Genomic DNA, 19,931 nt, shown 5'->3' on the forward strand with positions numbered 1-19,931 from the left:
CTTGGTCCTACATAATCTATCCTCTGCAGGGGCAGATCCAGGATTTTCCAAGGGGGGGGGGCGCAAATTTTTCGGAGGAAAAGGATGACAGGCAAAAAAAATTCAAACCACAAATTAGGGACATTTCATACGCGAAAAAGTGACAAGCAAAAAAAAATCAACACATCTCCAGGTTTATTTCAAGCCCCCTAGGTTATTTCTTGTAGCATATTTTTAAAATTTTACGGTACTGTTATCTTCTAAATTCATTATCATTTTTAACAGGATGACCAAAAACACCTTCAAATTCATATTGCGGGAAATTGGACCTGTGATTCATCGAATGGATACAAAGTTTCGCAAGGCAATAAGACCTGAGCATCGCCTTGCCATCACCTTATGGAGGTTGGCAACAAATGTAGAGTACCGCACTTTAGCTGGGCTCTTTGGAGTTGGTCGCTCAACTGTTGGATTTATCGTCGTTGACACGTGCCAGGAAATCATTAATGTGTTCCAGGAAAGAATGATTAGAATTCCAGCTGGGCAAAAACTTGAGGTATGTTAAAACTTTACCAAGGAGATTCACATTGATTTGATAAAGAAAGTTATAAAGGAGCTTAAAATTAGAAAATTTATTATGAGAAATGACAATTGCATATATTTATCTTGAAGTATTCTTAAAATCCGAATCAGTTGAAAAAACACCAGCAAACAACTACCATTTTTCTTTATGGGGATCTTCATTTATTGTAGAAACTTAAATTATTACTTAGATACATTGATATTTTGTATCACACAGGTATTTTTTTTAAGTGTGTAAAAAAATAAAATCTTTTTTTTTTAAGTGTGTAAAAAAAATAAAATCATACAATACAACCACTTAATAATTTTTTTTAAATATGAAAAGATAGACCTCTTCTCTCATGGGTAGTAGTACAAGTACACAAGTATCCATCATAGATCAACTCCTATGCACATGTATATTTTTGTAAGTGTGAATGATAGAATTTTATTTGTTTTCATTTCTTTTCCATCCACCCAACCCCCCCTCCCCCTCCAGGAGTGTGTCGCAAGATTTGCTGGAAGATTCCCACAAGCAGTCGGTGCCATCGATGGATCACACATCCCAATAAAGGCCCCTGTTAAAAATCCAAAAGATTACTTTAACAGGAAGGGTTTTTACTCTGTTATTTTGCAAGGAGTTGTCGACAGCTTTGGCAGTTTCATTGATGTCAATGTAGGTTGGCCAGGCAGTGTACATGACGCAAGAGTTTTTACTAATTCTACTATATACCAAAAATTGATGAATGGTAGTGCCTTTCCTGAGCAACCTATCCAAATCGGCGGTTGTAATGTACCCCTCCTCTTACTTGGAGATCCTGCTTACCCCCTTCTTCCAAACCTGATGAAACCCTTTAGTGATAATGGCAGGCTGACCAATGAACAGATTACATTTAACAACAAGTTGAGCAGCTGTCGGATAACTGTAGAGCATACCTTTGGTAGACTAAAAGGGCGATGGCGGATCCTCCACAAGACGATGGACCATGAACTGAAAAATGTGCCAAACATCATAATGACTTGTTGCATTCTGCACAACATTATAGAAATGCACCATGATCCATTTATGAATCAATGGGAAGTTGACGCGATTGAGAACAATGGCCAAGAAATTGCCCAACAAGACCCTGTACATGCTAATGCAAGGAACATTCCACAAGCTGCCACAGTGAGAAATGCTCTTAAGGAACACTTGGCATATTGAGGAGATGGTGGACTTTGAATTTCTTTTTTGTGTAAAATATCTCAATGTTATACCCAATAATATTTGCGTATTACATGACCCCCAACCGTGGGTTGCAAAGTTGTTCAGTGTTGCCTTCTCCATTTTTAATGACTTTCAAATTTATAGAGGCGGCTGACCCCTGCCCTCGCAGTGATGCTCCTGTATACAAAGCAAGCTCATATTTTATTTGTAGACTGCCAAAAAGATAGTGGAATATTGTTCATATGTAAATAACATTTCATTGGGTTTTTTTAATGTCAGTGTGGAGAAAGTTTCCCTTATGTCACAGCGTAATAAAATTTTTGTTTTTGTTACTATTGGAAAAAATTTTACCATACAGTGTTAGTTTACTGACTAGTTATTTCTTCCTGTGCACTGTGCGATGTTGCTACAGAACTATTCACCAAAAGAAAAGGGGATCCTTTGCGAGCCATTAATAGGTCTATGTAGGTTACTGAAACAAGCAACCCCCAATTTAGAAATATACTTCAGCTTGAAATCGATAGGATTTTTTTTCCAAAAATTAAACATCCAATGAAACTTTGTGTGTATAACGTATGGCATCATCCCACATACATGTAAGTATGCAATAATGACACTTCAAACGTTCAGCGCAAAAAGTGAAAGCACCTCAATTCCTTCTAAATTAGTAAGGTTATCATTGCTGCAAATGATTCATTAAAATAAGAAATTTTATCATTAATATCACTTAAGAAATGGACCAAAAATGAAAGGTAAGAATGTGGCATTGGTTCGTGTAATGCATATTCATGATGATACACACACCAATGTATGGCATGTAATACCAGGTAAATAAACAATTAAAATACAAATTTTAATTGTGCCCCTAAAGAGGGGGGGGGGGGGGGTGACTGGCCCGTTTCCCCCCCCCCCCTCTTCAGGGGCACAATTAAAATTTGTAAAAATGATATTAAGACAGAAGTGTGCCCCCTGTCCTTAAAAGACTTTTTTTGCTTGTCAATTTTTCCTGGGGAAAATGTGCCCTCCCCTCTAGGAAAATCTGGATCCGCCCCCTTGTGATTTAAATGTTGATGTCTGTGTCCAACTCTAAGGATACCAATCTGGTTATCTCGCAGCTATTGACATCACTAATCTACCATATCTCATCTGAACATAAGGAAAAAAGAGGGGTGTGAATTGAATAGTCTAAAATGGTTAAAAAAAGAGTCAACATTTTAATTCATTAAAATTTATAAAGCTCTTAACATTTGCAATTACCTTAACTGTAAAAGTAAGAGTTAACTTTACAGGAATGTTTTCATTGTTGTGAGTTTGAGATTGCCAACACCGACTCCGAACTTGAAATCCTGATTTCCCGTCTCAAGGGTTAGGTGTTTGCGAATTGACACATTGTAAATCATCAAAATTAGCTGTGACGATCTTTTCAGCTGGTGGCATTTAAAGGGGAAGTTCACCCTCACAAAAACTATTTAAAAAAATATCACCTAAGGTATGAGAAAAATCAAATAAATAACAAAGTTATTAGAATTGTATTTTTTTATTTGTGACGTCATGTGCGCTTCCCTAAATACCATAAGGTAAACTATTTATGTATTTTCATAATAAACAAATGGGGCAGTTGCTCATTCATGATGTCACAAATCCAAAACAAACTTCTAAAAACTATCATCTTTAATGTATTTTCTTCAAACTTTCATCAATATTTATTTTTCTGCTATTCATTGACAAACAGTGAACTTTCTTTTTACTATAGCCCTCAAATTGCCCAAAATATAATTTGCCAAGGGCAATCCAAACTCTAGTATAGTTTCAAGTGCAGTAATGACTGGTGTCGTTTTAACACCTTATTACAATGATGTACTTGAAATCAACATATGTAAATACACGTGTAACATTTACTTTTGATTTTTTTTTAAAATAATTTACCTATAAATATGTTAAATGTTATTTCATTCATGTAACTTAAAACATTTAGAATACAGGCAAGGAAGAAAAAAAGTGTTTGTCAAGTATTCACTGATTTATAAAGATAAATTTCTATGTAACATACGCAACATGCTCTCATTACCCCCATTCCTCATTAAACATCTGGAGAAAAAAAGACAAGTGGTTTCCTAAAATTACATATTCATTTTTTTTTTAATCAAAGCATAAATACTATCTGTTCAGGATAAAAAGATGTTTCAGCAATCTGTGCACAAGCGATTAAGGCACTTTTGTCTCTTGATACACACACATAAATATTTCTTTGGCAAAAAGTTTCAATGGCTAAGAATAACAACTCAACTACAGGTGTAGTTAAAACAAGTATACATTTACATATGAATGTAAGCTAAGTCTACTGACGATAAATCATCTACATGTAACTCTACCACACAGTACCCTGTAACTCAGAAGCTTAAGTATAAAACATTGTATAATAAACAGTCCATTTCAAGAAAGAAACTCAATTCTGCTAACCTACCACACACGTAAATGTTTCTTTGGCATATTTCAAATGTTAAGAATAACAACTACAGGTGTAGTAAAAACAAGTATACATTTACAAATGAATATAAGCTAAGTCTACTGATGATAAATCATCTTACTCTACCACGCTATCCTGTACCTCTAATGCTACAACGTATGGATAAAACTATGACTAAAATACATGTAACTGTTCATTAAAAAAAATGCTAACATTCCATTAATGGTTACTGAAATAGAACGTTGGACTGCCGAGCTTCATTTACTTTATGTATGGTAGTAATGACTTACATGTAGTTACATGTCTCTTGATACACACACATAAATGTTTCTTTGGCAAAAAGTTTCAATGGCTAAGAATAACAACTCAACTACAGGTGTAGTTAAAACAAGTATACATTTACATATGAATGTAAGCTAAGTCTACTGACGATAAATCATCTTACTCTACCACACAGTACCCTGTAACTCAGAAGCTTAAGTATAAAACATATTGTATAATTAACAGTCCATTTCAAGAAAGAAACTTTCAATTCTGCTAACCTACCACACACGTAAATGTTTCTTTGGCATATTTCAAATGTTAAGAATAACAACTCAACTACAGGTGTAGTAAAAACAAGTATACATTTACAAATGAATGAAAGCTAAGTCTACTGACGATAAATCTTACTCTACCACGCTATCCTGTACCTCTAATGCTACAACGTATGGATAAAACTATGACTAAAATACATGTAACTGTTCATTAAAAAAAAATGCTAACATTCCAATAATGGTTACTGAAATAGAACGTATATAAAATGGGCTAAACACTTGTGGATCAACATTAACAGCATCATAATCTGCTATCATCATCTTATCCTTTTCTTTTTCTAAGGTAGACTAATAACACAAAGTAGGAAAACAAAGAAGATAACTGAATAATTTTTCTGCATAAAAATAAAGGGATATCGTGTACGTTCAAAATGACTATAATGGCAGTGGGTATTATCTTTGTATTGAACAAAACATTTCTTACATCTGTTTTGAACAGGGCATAAGCTCTGTATCTATCAATTCCAGCCTATAACCATTCAAATATCAATTTGACTACATGTAGTTGTAAAATTTATACATTTTTCTTGAAGTTACATATGTACAACCATGCCCATGATGGTTTAGATTATTGCAAATAGCAATATCTTCTGAAAACTATATGCACAGTACCTTTGAGTTGAGCTAAAAAAAACCCTGGCAAGTATGATGTAACCTCGTACATAACAGGCAAGATATTGCATTGATGATGAAAAAGGATTGCAGCACAGTATACACACAAGTAATATTGCAATAAAGGGGATTAAAGAGAGGTAGTTTGGCCTGAATACCAATGTTTGTCTTGAAATCTTTCAACTTCTATCATCAGTGTTCACATGATGTTCAAAAAGTGAATACCCATGAAGAAATATTTTTGCTATTTGTATGCATAGAATGAATTTTCAGAAATGGTCAGATGTAATTTATGTTGGTATTCTTAGAATCTGACATGGAATGATGGACTTAAGTGACTAATATTTACAAACCTCATGTTTGATTGGTTACTTTGTCATTTTCCACTTGCCCTTCTTCATTTTTCTTAGTCGTAAGAAGTTTTCATTAATATATGTTCAGCATAATTTTTACCTAAATATAAGAAATTGCCTTCATACTTTCAATGTGCCGTCTTATTTCTGTTCATTATCCATGTATTTATCTAATTTGTCAGAACGTCCTGGCTCCTTCAGACCAGTCCTTGGTTATGACTTCAGGTGGATGAGAAGACAAGATGAATAGATCGACTGCTACTGTACTGAATACATATAATGAAATTTTTAAAAAATGAGGGGGGGGGGTTGAACTGTCATTACTTATTGGACACCATGCTCGTATATGGACTTTCTAAATCCATTCTTAACAAGTAATCATCTTGTGGCTTCCAAGGCGATTACCCTTAAACATTTTCATAAAGAGATATACCCTTAACACAGATCGATTGAAACGTATACGCAGTATACCTTTTCTGTTGGTTTGATCACTTAAACCTTCTTGATGTGTGTATTTATACAAAAAACAAAACCCTTTTGGTGTGCTTAGGATGCGAACATGGTGTCCTACTTGTACGGACATATGCCCCAAAAAATACCCCATCACCCTCTCCTGCCCCAATGGTGGTCACAAAAAGCAAAAGTGTGAGGTCAGTTCAATGTTCAAAGCATATGATAAGTCTTCTCCATCTGATCTTTCTCTGCATCATTTTGTGTTCCTCCCGTGTGAGAAGATGGCTGTGAATGAAGAGGCCTTGATGATTGCTGATTATGCAAATGGGATGTTGGTGTGTAAGTTGCTGGAGCAGGTGTGCGTGGAGTTGGTCTGTAAGTTGCAGGAGCAGGTGTGCGTGGAGTTGGTCTGTAAGTTGCAGGAGCAGGTGTGTGTGGTGGAGTTGGTCTGTAAGTTGCAGGAGCAGGTGTGTGTGGTGGAGGGTCTACGAAAGGGTAGCTGGTATGTTGTTGAGGGTATGGTGGTTGTGAAGCAGACATAGCGGGTCCTGGTTGCCTCATAAAAGACGAGAAAAACATTGTCCACTTCTTGTCTTCTTGCTCTCGGAGTTCCCTCTCCCTTCTTTCCCTTCTCTCTGCCTCTTCTCTCTGCTGTTGCATCTGCATTCTAGTAAGTTCAATCATCTGTCTCATCGTTTCTAACTGAAAATGGGAATTTTAAAAAGAAAAACATGTATATACCATGAGATGCCACCTGCTATCATGTCTTAAGTCTAGAAAATGCACACCAAAACAATTAAAAAAAAATCAATTCATATACATGTAGTCTATTTCTAAAGCATCAGAGGTTACTTTGGAAATGGGCATCTTAAATTTCATTACACATTTTCAAAATGATCATAACATCTTCAGACCATTCTATTACCTATTCCATTCATAATGATTTTCCAACTAAAATGTCAAGTCCACGTAAAAAAAAGGAATTATAAAATGTAAATATAGAAAAAATTTGGGTTTTAGATGTAAAAAAAAAAGAGCAAAAGCCATCCCTGAAGTTTCTTCAAAACTAACTTTAACCACCCTAAGGTTTTTTTTTCTCATTCACTGGTAGTACCAAGCCATTGACGTCACACAAGCTCACTATAACATCTGCATTATTGTTTGAAAATTTTCTGAAATCTCCCATTACTGCAAAATTTGTTTGATTTTTAATAGAATCATCATCTTTATCAAGATTATTACAAATCAATGACTTTATTTTCAACAAAGCTATGAAAATTGAAATATTTCATATTGCATATGAAAAAAAGACTAAATTGGGGTACTGGACATCATAAGTTCTATGTTGGCCAGGATGTACAGTTATCTTGAGAAGATGTCATAAATTTCTTATTCATCCATTTTTGATGGGTTATACAGTGTTTTGCTGATCTATTTTTTTCGCTAAATATTCACATCCACTTGCAGTTGTGGACTGAATGTAGACTTTTAATACAGAATGATTTCAAGTTCTCTTTATCTTATTGGAAAGATATAATTGTAGTACATGCATCACACATTCTACCTCTTCTTTTGCTTGATCCGAATCCGCCCTTCTTGTCGCTTTAAGTTCCTGACGGTAGTGGTCATCTCTCTCTTTTTGGTCCTTGATTATTCTTTCCAATTTGTCTTTGACGGAGGAATCTTCCCTTCGCCGTTTACATGTAGCTCTGCGTCCAGTGCCATTACCATCTGCAAGAATTTATGTTAATGGATTATGGGGAGGATAGCTTTTTAGTCTCTATGTAGATGTATACATAAATTCACAGGGTTAAATTTCTGAATTTGTGGTATTTTACTTAAATTATACAAGTATTTTGATACTTTAATAATCATATTAATAGACTTATATATAAACATATAACATCAATCAGTCTCTAGGGCAATTCCATAAAATATGTACATCCGACCCCCTAAATGTAGATCTACGTGTACATGACATTTTCTGATCCTTATGAAAGTCTATAATGTTCCCAAAGTGAAGCAAAACTTGAGAAAAGTGGTTCGGATGTACAAAAAGGTTGATCATTTTATGGAATTGCCCTCAACCAGACTTTGAAAGCCTCAATGCAGTTTTTGATTTAAAAAAATGACAAACCCTGCTTAAAAAAATTGGAAAATACAAACTGGAAATTTCCCTACATAAATGGATTTAGGAAAAGTTTCCTGCTTCAACTATGTGTTTATTTTTAATTTTAAGGAGAGGAAATTAAGATATTGGTTGCCGTCAATAGGTTTAATATTATTAAATATGCAGACCAATTCATTCATCACATACTACAAATACACATTCCCCTTATTGTTTTAAGACAATATGATAAGCAAAGGCAGTTAGTATAGAAAAAAACCTGGTCCTAATTTCATACTGCTGCACTATATGCCAATTGTAGTTAACTTAATGCAGACATACTTCAGACAACCTAGAATATCAAGACCAAAAGGACCACAAAATAAAAAATTACCTTTGCGCTTCCTACAGCCTCTCTCAGGCAAATCATCTCCTTCATCTTCTGAAAGGAAAAGAAAAATAAGAAAAAAAATAATTAAAAACTTTGCTACAGAAAGGAGTAGTCTAATCTACATCACTTTAAACCGGTAGTCATAGCAGTATTTAAAACAGATTGTAATCAGAATTCAACTACTTACATATACCAGAGTACTGTAGCTCAATTCATCTATTTATCCCAAGACATCCCCTACATTACCCCCCCCCCCCCTCTGAAAAAAATAAAGAATACAGACTTAGCCACAAATTGTCTTTGTTCTCAATCTGGACAATTTGCAATAAAAATTCAGTTGGAGTGATAATAAATACAATGCACATTTTGAGCACATGTGAATGTGCTATCAATTTTCAGCTTCCAGCCTAGTAGTTCGTGTGGTTAATTTTGTAGTGATTAAAATAAACATTAAATATATGTTTAGCAAACAGCCATAAATAGTGAAGATTGAGTGGAGAAATTATTTATTAAAATACCAACCATTCTCTTCTGATGATAATACCAAACGGGCAGCTGGTGGCTGTCCTTGTTCTGCATCTTCAACAGGGTCTGAAATTATGAAGAGTAAAAATTATAATTTAACAGCAACCTATCTTGGATACAGGCACTACAAATGTTCCCCTAGGCCCTATTACACAAAATAATAGGGCATTGGTTATGAGTGATATAGAATTTGAGTTGGATACCGGCTGAAACTGGGTGCATCGTTACCTATCTTAATGAGAGTTTGTGACACAAATAATCGTAATTCAAATACATGTAATTGGGCCTACATGTATCCTGCTAAAAGAAGTTGTATTTGCCAAATGAAACCTGGTGGGTGTTTCATAAAGCTGTTCTTAAGTTAAGAGCGACTTTAAGAACGACTGGTGATACTTTCTTACGTGTAAACCATCGCCAATGAATGAACATTTTGGTTGTATGTCATTTACCACAAGAAAGCATCACCAGTCGTTCTTAAAGTCGCTCTTAACTTACGAACAGCTTTATGAAACACCCAACCAACTGGAGTTAAGATTAAGGGATGGTCCAGGTTGGATACATTTATATCTCAATAAAAACAGTAAAATTCACAGAGCAAAATGCTGAAAATTGCAAATTACGAAGTTATTGAATTTTAAAGATTTGCATTATTCCGGTGAAACACATCTACAATGTAGGCATGTCTTCATGAATAAAAGGTGGGCTGATGATGTTATATCCCCACTTGTTCTTCTGTATTTATCACATAAGTTTATTCGAACTTTTTCTACCAAGAACTAAAACATTGGATTGACATCTGATTTAGTGTGTTAGTTATTTATTGCCGTCACTTATATCATCATAATCATTCAAATTAAAAGTGATTTGGTGAAGAGAGGGCACTGTCAGTGTCAATGACCGTCTGCAAACTTAGTTTGTGCACCACAGTCTGCACAGAATTTCAGAAAAAATATCTTACCGTGGGGTTCTTCATCATCCATGTCATCTAAATGTTGTGGAGAATCATTTATAAACTCCTCGATGTCCAACTCTTCTACCTCTGGCTCTGGGTCACCTACATCTGGAATTACCTCTGGCTCTAGGCCTATGGCACTGTCAACGGTGTCATCAAGTTTGGACGATTCCAGAACAGATCCCCTTTGAGGATCCACACTAGGCGTTCCTCCAAGAATCTCGGCTATTAAGTCATAATATTTGCCCTTCGGCACCGCCGCCTCTCCACTTGTACGTAGAATGTCTCTCGTTTTTTTGAATTCCGACTTCAAGTTTTTTATTTTGTACTTTATTTGTTTTTCGGTTTTTTGAATCCCCACACTGCTCAAACGTTGGGCCAAACGTTCATATACTTTCTTACTCCGAGTGTTCTTGCAAGCTACCTCGTTAAATATAGAGTCCTCCCTCCAAATGTCAATAAGAACTGCCGTTTCATCTTCTGTCCAGTGGGACATCCTTCCGGAATAATGTATAGTCTATAGATCAAAATTCTCGGACAAATAATCAAATAGTATCAATCTAATTAATAATCGAGCGCAGGTACTAAGTTTACTTTCTCGTCTACGTGTATAAAGATGATGTTCGCATGTGTATACGATCGATCGCGATGTGTTTATGTTTTCACCAAGGCGGAAGTGGAACGCGAATTGCATTATGGACTCTGACGTCATGAATAAATTATCCCAAGTCCAAACCCGAGTGCGTCTGCACCTACGAATTAGCGCGATAATTCGGAAATAGCACGCTATTTTGCAAATAAACCCGAGTTGACTTGGGATTGCAATCTCGAGATTAATCCTACGAACTAGCGCGATAATTGCGTCTGCATTACAAACAATCTCGAGATTTTTCAGATCGGGATAATTTGCCGGATCAGAAATAGCGCGCTAATTTGAAAACTCGGGATGGTGCAGACGGCCTTAAGTTCAAGAATATAGGGTAATCTCCCCAATCAAGAATGGGGTATTATCAAATCTACCTTGACAACGGGGTAAGTCGTTAAATACAGCTTCCAAGCGCTTGCCCATGTCATTTTCAACGTCCGGCTTTCGGGGAATTAAAATGAGCATCAAATGGGTAGTTTTCTTGTTCTCGTTTTGTCCCCAACCTTGATTTTGTTTCTTTTCGTAATGTGCATTTTGATATGGTTTCTATCATGTTTCTTAACATTTTGACATGTAATGTAAAGAGCAATATTACATATCAAAAAACCTGTTTGGCGAAGCAGATTATAACATAACGTTCGACTGATATTTTATCAACACATTTTTAATTAAGCATGTATCTTCCCTCTTTATAGGTATACTCTTAATATGAACATTCGAGTTATATTCTTTGCCTACCATCTCTCTGCGTATTTTAATAACCAAATATATTTGGAAAAGGGGTGTTTACCAGGCTAAATTGAAGGTCATTACTTTTGTATGAACGACATATTCTCATTAAAATACATGCTGTGAGTTTCAAAGGGGGCACACTTGTATAAAAATGGCATATTTACATTAACAAAATTGATAATGGCTCTCAAAGGGGGGGGGGGCACCGGCCGGATCCTCCCACCCCCGGATTCACTACATAACTGTACCCTTAGGTGCAGAATATAGACCCACTGACTTATTTTAGTATAGGTCAAAAATAGACCGCAATACTTTTGACAGCCCAACTATTGTTCATTCGGCGGCTATTGGATTGTATTGGGTTACTCCGTCAGGATCCGTACCCGCATGCACTTCATCCTTGTTGATCTAGTATGCCAAATACCTTGGTCACGTTTGTTCTAAGGCGAGTCGAAAACAGTCGTTTTAACAATTTCGTACCAGCTAAATATATAGTAGAGCGGATAAACTTAAAAAATTACTACAATTGTGCGAATTTCGACTAAAGCATGAAACTTTCACAAGTTCCCATTCCCATTTTCTAGGGAAAAACAAGCCGTTGCCATGGTAACGGACCCATTGGAACTATCTTGTTGATTTTGAATGTTTGTAAATTTTATATTTATTCAATTGGAAGCTTGAAAATTATCATTTTATGTATCTATATCATGTTTATTTAACATTTACATGGGAATGTATGTTATTTTTGAGAAATTAATCCGTTCCCATGGCAACGGTCGTAAATGGCATTTTAAAACTTACCTCCCATCTTTAAAATAAATCTTATGGCATATACTAATACTTGTGAAAGTTTTCATGATTTGGTCATAATTTGCACAATTGTTCGGCTGAACCGCTTTACTAATATATAGAGGTTTCTTTTTTCGTTTCACTGTAGAGCAAATGTGACCGAGGTATTACCATTTCATGTTCGTTTATTGATATTTTTGCATATTTGAATATGCAAGCTATACAGAATGCAGCTATATATACGATTAAGAGGTGAAGTTCAAAGTTGGAAGAGAAACTATAGGCCAAAGAGGCTTTCGTATTACTAACTTTACGTCGGTAAATCATGTTTACCTTAGACACTGGGAATCTAATTTGCAATATTTGACACACACATTGCAGATTAATTCCAATATTTGATAGGAAGAATAAATCAACGGCAATACACACTTATTGTACAAGTCAAACGTGAAGGTTAAAAAAAATTCCAATATTTATTTTTAAGTGCTTTTGATTTCGTTCGAAGGTAAAGATGTTTTTTAATTGGTCTTACAAAGTAACGAAAGTACTTTTTGTTCTGAATTTCGGGCAATGAAATTCAAGAATTGTGCACTTAAGCTACAATTACCGATATGACAGCTTGAGCATCCAATTTATTTCTTAAAGTTCAAATTAATGATATTTTATTCATTTGTCTTGTACGGCATCTGTATTATGTGTGAATATATATGGGGGGAGGCAAAATCGCCCCAAAAAAGTCCTCAACAGGATATAAAGGACATTTCACAGCAAAAACAAAAGGTCTTCAACTTCTCATCAGGGGGGAGGGATATATTCTTTGCAAGGGTTGTGGCTCGTCAGGGGGGGGGGAGTCTGCCCCCCCCCCCGTAGGTACGCTAGTGAGCATACGCATAGTAAGAGTAAAATTGATGTGCACTTTGGCTAAATTAAGCATAGGCCTATATTAAGCTCAAATTTGGATTTCAACGATGCTCTTAGTTTTCAGCCTTTTTTCCACAAAAAAACGTTTGCATTTTATGTATTATTATTTTTTTTGTCACAGTAGCGTTCCAATGTATTGATTTAAATGCCATCATTTTTGGACCCAGTTATGATTTTTATTGCATCTTTTGCGAGGGTTTTTGCATTTCGTTTACAAAGATGTTAAGGACAATTCCATATTTTTCCTTTTCACCCGACAATGCTGACTGTGTGGGCTCAGTGTGATGAAAAAAAAGAATCTTACCCGCGCCTGAACACTTACTTTCAGAAATTCAATATCTTAACGGTATGTTCTTCAAAATAAAACAACATGCTCGTGTTAAAGGGCTAAAGCTTAATTGTTCTATTAAAGAAATTAAATCTAAATCTAATTTAACTTTCTTCATATACTGAAACCCGAAACGAAAAATTAAAAAAAAAATTGTGAAAGCGTAACTTTTGAAAATATATACCCCACTGGACTACGCACACCGATACAAACACACAACGATATTCAGATCAGTGACTAGAGATCGGGATTTTTAATAGTTTGCATAAAATACCGATATCGTGGACATAGAGGGCGCTCATGCAGAAACATCTTATCGGAGAGCCAATCGGGCGCAACTGGGGGGTGTCAAAAGAAAAGATAAAAGGGCACGCTACCGTCTTGAATGGCAAGAGCACTGACCCGTAGGAGAGAAAAATGGACAATGGAACGCTGAGCGGGTTCGCAGTGGAATATAAAGGTAAAGACGCACGCACACCTTTGACAAGCCGCCTTAAGATAGAACTTAAAGCTTCAGCTTGGCCTTCCCCAACTTTTTAATTTTTAGTTAATTTTTTCGTTTAATATAAATTGAGAGCGTAGGATTTTTCTTGATGAAGATAATGAAAATTGTTGGATTGGCGTCTCTTGAGATGCTAAACGAAAAAAAGGTAACAAATTTACTAAAATAATTCAAAAAATAGATTATAGCCTACTATAAATGAATAACAAATATAATCAGAAGCAAGTAATATTGAGTTTAGTGTACCTATATTAAGGATTAAATTGGATAGTCGAGACGAATTTTTCGCATTTTAAACCGTAGAGGATGTCATGATAAAGCAATGAATAAGTCTCGACTTTATAACTTTATACACTCTAAAAAATGAAGTGCTAATTCAGCTCTTAAAGAGCGTGTATAGTGACTGCACTTCGGAGTGCTGATTTGTCTAGTTCAAATTTTAACTAGCCAATCAGCATTCCGAAGTGCAGTCACTATACACGCTCTTTAAGAGCTGAATTAGCACTTCATTTTTTAGAGTGTAACTTTAAATGTATAACAGGTTCTTTATATATTCTTGAAGTGTATGTTATTTTTATAAAGTTCCATAAAGTTATGAACTTTATTGCCAACGTTTATTATCATAGCCAGTTTAGCATGGTATATGTAAATAGTAGGCCCTATCATTTCTATTGCCTAAGTATTTACTTTACACTTTTTAAACCACGTGAAATATTGTACTTGTCCTCGGTTAATTTTAATGCAAAGTTATGTATTCTCTAACATTCACTTTTGTATTTCCTGCGTTATGCCTGACGAATGAAATAGGTAAATTCTATTCACCAAACGCAGACTTTTATATTTTCCTTTTTTATAGTCTCATATATTCCCAAATGTTGAATTTCTTTACTCCATTCAGACCTTATTATTACCTCAACAAATAACATTTTAAGCATGATTTGCAAAGTTCTTATATCAAAGTAATATTTGATAACAAATCAAAATATTAAAATAATATAAATCTTGAAATTTCTTAGTAACTTTAATATTTATTTTCGGACAAGGGTCTCTTTTGTTGAAGTATAGATTAAAGGACATCGTGTTCTACACTGTAAAAACTGTGGTGTTAAAACTGACACCAATTGGTGTTAATAGAGGACCGCACCCTGAAGTGTTAAAATAACACCCTAGAGATTGAACATAACACCAAAGAGTGTAAATGTAATAACCATAGGTGTTGTAATAACACATATAGGCGTAAAACTAACACCACCAATTTAACACCGGTGTAAAATAACTGGTGTGGTCCTCTATGTACACCGGTTAACACCACAGTTTTTGCTGTGTACACAAGGAAAATAATAGAACCCCCTTCTTCCCTCCGATGAAAATGTTTAGTTTTGTAGATTACTGTTTTAGTCAAAACAAAAGAAAAAATGATCATAAACATGTTCCACCATTTGTTGGAGGATTCATGAAGTGGAATAAACAAAAATCCCCTAGCAAATGTGAACAAGTTGAATGGAATGAACAATTAAAAAAAAATGCAAGCTTTACAACAAAATTTGGATCAATCGCATGTAACATTTCAAAATTCTGATATCTGAAAGTATACTCATTATGGGAAGAACGCAGATGCCCCCTTTTCCCCCCAAAATATCGAAAAATATAATAAAGAATAATTAACATTATTAAATGAAGTATGTAAGCTGGTCCTACTTAAGATGTAGTGAAAGCATGCTCGAGATGTATGACATAATCTTTTATCATTCAGTTGTGTTCTCTGGTCCAGCTAGCACAGAAAGAGTAAAGGTTGTGCTTACCCAGGGTTAAAATGTCAATATGGAGGGCAAAGTTGTTACTTTTTCAAATGTATCTGTTTTAACGGTAATGTGTGGAAAATGTACTAAACGGTTAGTTTGTTTCGCCCGTTTTCCTCGACAAAGGGTGAAATGAGCGTTTGTGCGAAAACAGATTTCTGCGAACTTTACAAAAATGGACAGCCCTTACTTTTTTCAATTTTTTTCTTTTCATTATATGAGACACAAACCCAAGAATATATGTGACATTTTTTTTTTATGCCCATGCTGTATATTTTTCAAGGTGTAAACTTCGTATTGATACGTACTGTATAAGCAAGCGAAATGTTGGAAAATACTCATAACAGATTAATTTCAGGAAATATAATACGGAAATTGTTTTGTGATGGGAGAAAAATACATATACGATGAAACAACTATTCAATACAAACAAATATTTTGTACACACCAAGAACTGATCAATCTCTCCAAGAATAATTCTATTATGATATACTTTATTTGATTATGAGTAATGTAAATACAAAGAAGTTGATAATAAATTACTTTCTAAGATTTGAAATAAGTCAGGAATGCTTAATTGTCCTAATCGAAAATGAAATGTGAAATTAAATTGAAACGACTTCATGTATTTGTAAATTACACATGATTAATTTGGGGTTAGCTCTGACTTCTACAAGGTATATTTCTAGCATTGAAAAGAATACATAACAATTTTTCATTATCATTTTAACAATAATGCAGTAGTAGTAGAAGCTAGTCGAAAGAAGTACATTTCGTTAGAAGAATTCAATAATGGCAAAAGCAACTTACAATAGAACCATTGGTCATTACAAATATTATTTGAATTCTGATACTTATGGTGAACAAGTAACATATATATAGCATCGTTCCCTTATCCCTTTATTTCATTAGATGTCCCAACAATTTATGTCTGTTTTTCATAACCCCAAAATGCATCAAGAACAAAAGAACTTATTGCGTTAATTTGCTAATTTGAATAATTCATACGCAGTCCGTCTTAAACATAATTCAGGTTCAAACTGGGTGATTTGTTTGCATTAAAACCAAGTTGTTGACAATTTTCGTTTTTGATTTATGTCCCTTGAATTTTGCTCTAGATATCGGAATATAAATGACCGAATTCGGGGAAGTTAAAAACCGAGTTAGCTGGACTATATCATAAGAAGATAGTGGAAAAGAAACACGTCTTCGTTATCATGTTGGTTTGGATTATCATGATATCAAACTGTATAAATAATTATTACAATGTTGTTTCTACTTAGATACGATCTAATTGCAAAACAACCAATCTAAATCTAGTCACCATAATATCAATTCCGCTCGGAGTGACCAATACCATTGAGTGAATTTCATAGTCACCTCCCTCTAGGGTTAACTTTGCATCTTTCTAGACATTTTCAATCAAAATAGATGTAAATTCTACTCTTAAAAGATGCAAATATCACTTCAAAGAAGTATGAGATCTTGTCACACCGAGATAAATGTATTTAGAGACTTGGGTGTGTTTTACAAAGATTTAAGTGTAACTTGAAGTTCTGCTGCAAACACGGTGGCGAGTGTCCGCTTAGCCTGATTTGTAAAATGCGGTGATGCGTTTCATAACTCATGCAGCTGGAACGCGTGACTCTACAGCCCGTATTCTGAAGTTGGGTTTAATTCAAACTCTGGTTTTTGTGGTTTAACTATGGAAAGCCAGTTGTTACACAAACCTCTTACAATAGAGGTTCAATTTATCAGCTCATTTTGCTCCCAAAACATCCTCACCATTTAATAATTAGTAAAGAGTACAATTAACATGTGAGAATCACTCTCTGTAATTTTTTTTTAAAACATTTGGCTTCCCATGATTTAAGCACAGAGTTTAATAGACCAAATTCTAAGTTACACCCGACTTCAAAATACGGGCCTAAGTCACACTTAAATCTTTGTGAAACGCCTCCTAGATTAGGTCCATTGTATTTTAGAGTAGTCTTCCGAAAACGTACATTAAAACAAAATTTAAGACATAAAAATTAACTTTCCACAAGAATTGGAATAAAATAAGAAGAAATATTCAAATGAATGACAATTATTGTCATAATTGAATAAAAAATTTTATCCAATGGCTCCTTTAATGCAAAATTGTAAACAAATAAAATATTGAAAGAATTTGAAGCCTTTAATTGTTGCCAGAGTTGTAATGGGAGAGAATCATGTCAGCGGATTTTTATTTTGTTATTGTTTTTTTTTGTTCAGGAGCATCAGATATAAAGTATTGACTATCGTGAGTACAAACATTTCTTAATAGAATGATACGATAAAGTTTGAATTATTCTATAATGAAATTGCTACTTACTTATAAACTTACATTAAAACATACGCACAAAATAGGCCCTCAACCAACTGCAGTAAAATAAAATAAGAATAAATACTTAATTAAATCACAGTTATTGTTACAGTTTGATATTCGCTGTTCTTATAAATCAAACAGAATATTTAATCCTTTGAGGATTCAAGTGTGGTATTTGACAGACGACAATAATGATGCTATTATTTTTATTTTACTTTTTTTTAATTTTCGAATAAAGGAATCACTATTTCCAGTTCTTTTTGTCCCAGAGCGTCAACTAATCTTGATTAACATGAGTGCACAATTCTGAATATAGATGATACGATAAAGTTTGAAGCAATTCTTTCAACGATATGAATACTTACTTAGTCTTTCGTAAACTTACTTTAAAATATAATGAAAAAAAAGCCTTCACCAAAAGTAAATTAAATCAAGGAGAATTACAATTATCGTTATAGTTAAATGAATAGTGCTCGTCTATATCTCTTCAAAAGCATATAATAAGTCAGGATTTTCGTATTACCAGAGTGGTATATAAGGAGAATGACATTAGTAGAATTTTTTCAATCATTATTTTCTGTAGTTGTTGCCTATACTAGGGAAGTTAGACAGATTTGAACTTCTCTAATTTAATTGAGGGAATTGTGTAATGTTACTGCTTGACCTTTGACCTTGCGCACCTGGCTGTCAAGTAGCGCGCTAATCCACGTGACGTCACTCCGAATATGAATTCCACTCTGGCCATTGATCGCTTCTACATCTCTTCCATGGAAGCAGTTTGGACTCTCTTGTAGCTGATGTCGGTTGAACGACCAATTAGCTTGACCACGCCCATCAGGGTTGCTACGGCAACCACGGTTGCGACCATTCCAATGAGGAACATCCCAAAAGAATTGTAGGCAGACAGATCTATGGTATAGAAATTAAAACAAATGATGGCATACTCAACTGATATTGTTAATATAGCCTAGACTCGAATACAGCACATAATGAAAATTCCTAAACGAACACTAATTTTCTTTGCTCTGTCCTGAGCAACTCACCAGCAAAAACCACATGTGTGTTCATGAGAATAATGGAGACAAACGTCATCTAGCGGTCAGAGGTCATATGAGGTCATGTCCATCTCTCAAATTTTGTTGGTTCAACTTGCGCTTATTCATTAATTCTGCATCAATTGTGATTACACTTGTTAGAAATGATTATTAGGCAATACCACGTATGCTTGTGTTCATCACAATGGTAAGGTCGAAGGTCATCTAGGGATCAAAACATCATATTGCATAATTTATTGATCTCGAAATCAAGCGAGATTCGTGAATCACTCTCTATTTTTCTGATGGTGGGGGAGGGTGGGGGTTCACATACAGTGAGCCAAAACAATTTATGCGACACTTACACTTCTTCTTAATGCCGACTTATGCATTGGAGTAAACCTAATATTACCTAATTATTCACCTTCAATCGAGACGAAATTTTCATGTCCTAAAACCATAGGGGAAGGCGGGGTAAGTTGAGCATAGGGGCAAGTTGAGCCACCAGCCCCAGGCCAATAATGAATGAGTCAGACATTGTGGTGGTGTCATGTATTGATGACCCATAGCATAACCCCTAACCCCACCACATTGTTTTCAACTTTGAAACAAAAAGTTGTTTTTTAG

The 19,931-nt window shown here is 34.8% G+C and overlaps 3 protein-coding genes across 3 annotated transcripts in view; 1 reads left to right on the forward strand and 2 right to left on the reverse strand.

Moving 5' to 3' along the window:
- Nucleotides 1-267: 267 nt before the first annotated feature.
- LOC121416561 (protein ANTAGONIST OF LIKE HETEROCHROMATIN PROTEIN 1-like) lies at nucleotides 268-2,622 on the forward strand. Its single transcript, XM_041610056.1, has 2 exons — nucleotides 268-535; nucleotides 1,040-2,622. The coding sequence occupies exons 1-2, from the start codon at nucleotides 323-325 to the stop codon at nucleotides 1,742-1,744; spliced, it is 918 nt and encodes a 305-aa protein (XP_041465990.1). The 5' UTR covers nucleotides 268-322; the 3' UTR covers nucleotides 1,745-2,622.
- A 3,816-nt stretch (nucleotides 2,623-6,438) lies between these two features.
- LOC121417638 (stress response protein nst1-like) lies at nucleotides 6,439-10,699 on the reverse strand. The gene is made up of 5 exons (XM_041611375.1): nucleotides 10,210-10,699; nucleotides 9,249-9,317; nucleotides 8,730-8,777; nucleotides 7,793-7,959; nucleotides 6,439-6,930 (listed from the first exon to the last, which is right to left on the reverse strand). Exons 1-5 carry the CDS (start codon nucleotides 10,697-10,699, stop codon nucleotides 6,439-6,441), a joined length of 1,266 nt encoding a protein of 421 aa, XP_041467309.1.
- Nucleotides 10,700-16,403: 5,704 nt separating this feature from the next.
- LOC121417229 (uromodulin-like) overlaps nucleotides 16,404-19,931 on the reverse strand; it is a 59,991-nt gene continuing 56,463 nt past the window's right edge. Inside the window, exon 9 of the mRNA XM_041610857.1 lies at nucleotides 16,404-19,179. Within this exon, the coding sequence (XP_041466791.1) occupies nucleotides 19,025-19,179 (155 nt within the window). The 3' untranslated portion in view covers nucleotides 16,404-19,024. The remainder of the gene's footprint in view (nucleotides 19,180-19,931) is intronic.

This window comes from Lytechinus variegatus, chromosome 6, assembly GCF_018143015.1.
Source record: "Lytechinus variegatus isolate NC3 chromosome 6, Lvar_3.0, whole genome shotgun sequence".
Taxonomy (NCBI): Eukaryota; Metazoa; Echinodermata; class Echinoidea; order Temnopleuroida; family Toxopneustidae; genus Lytechinus; species Lytechinus variegatus.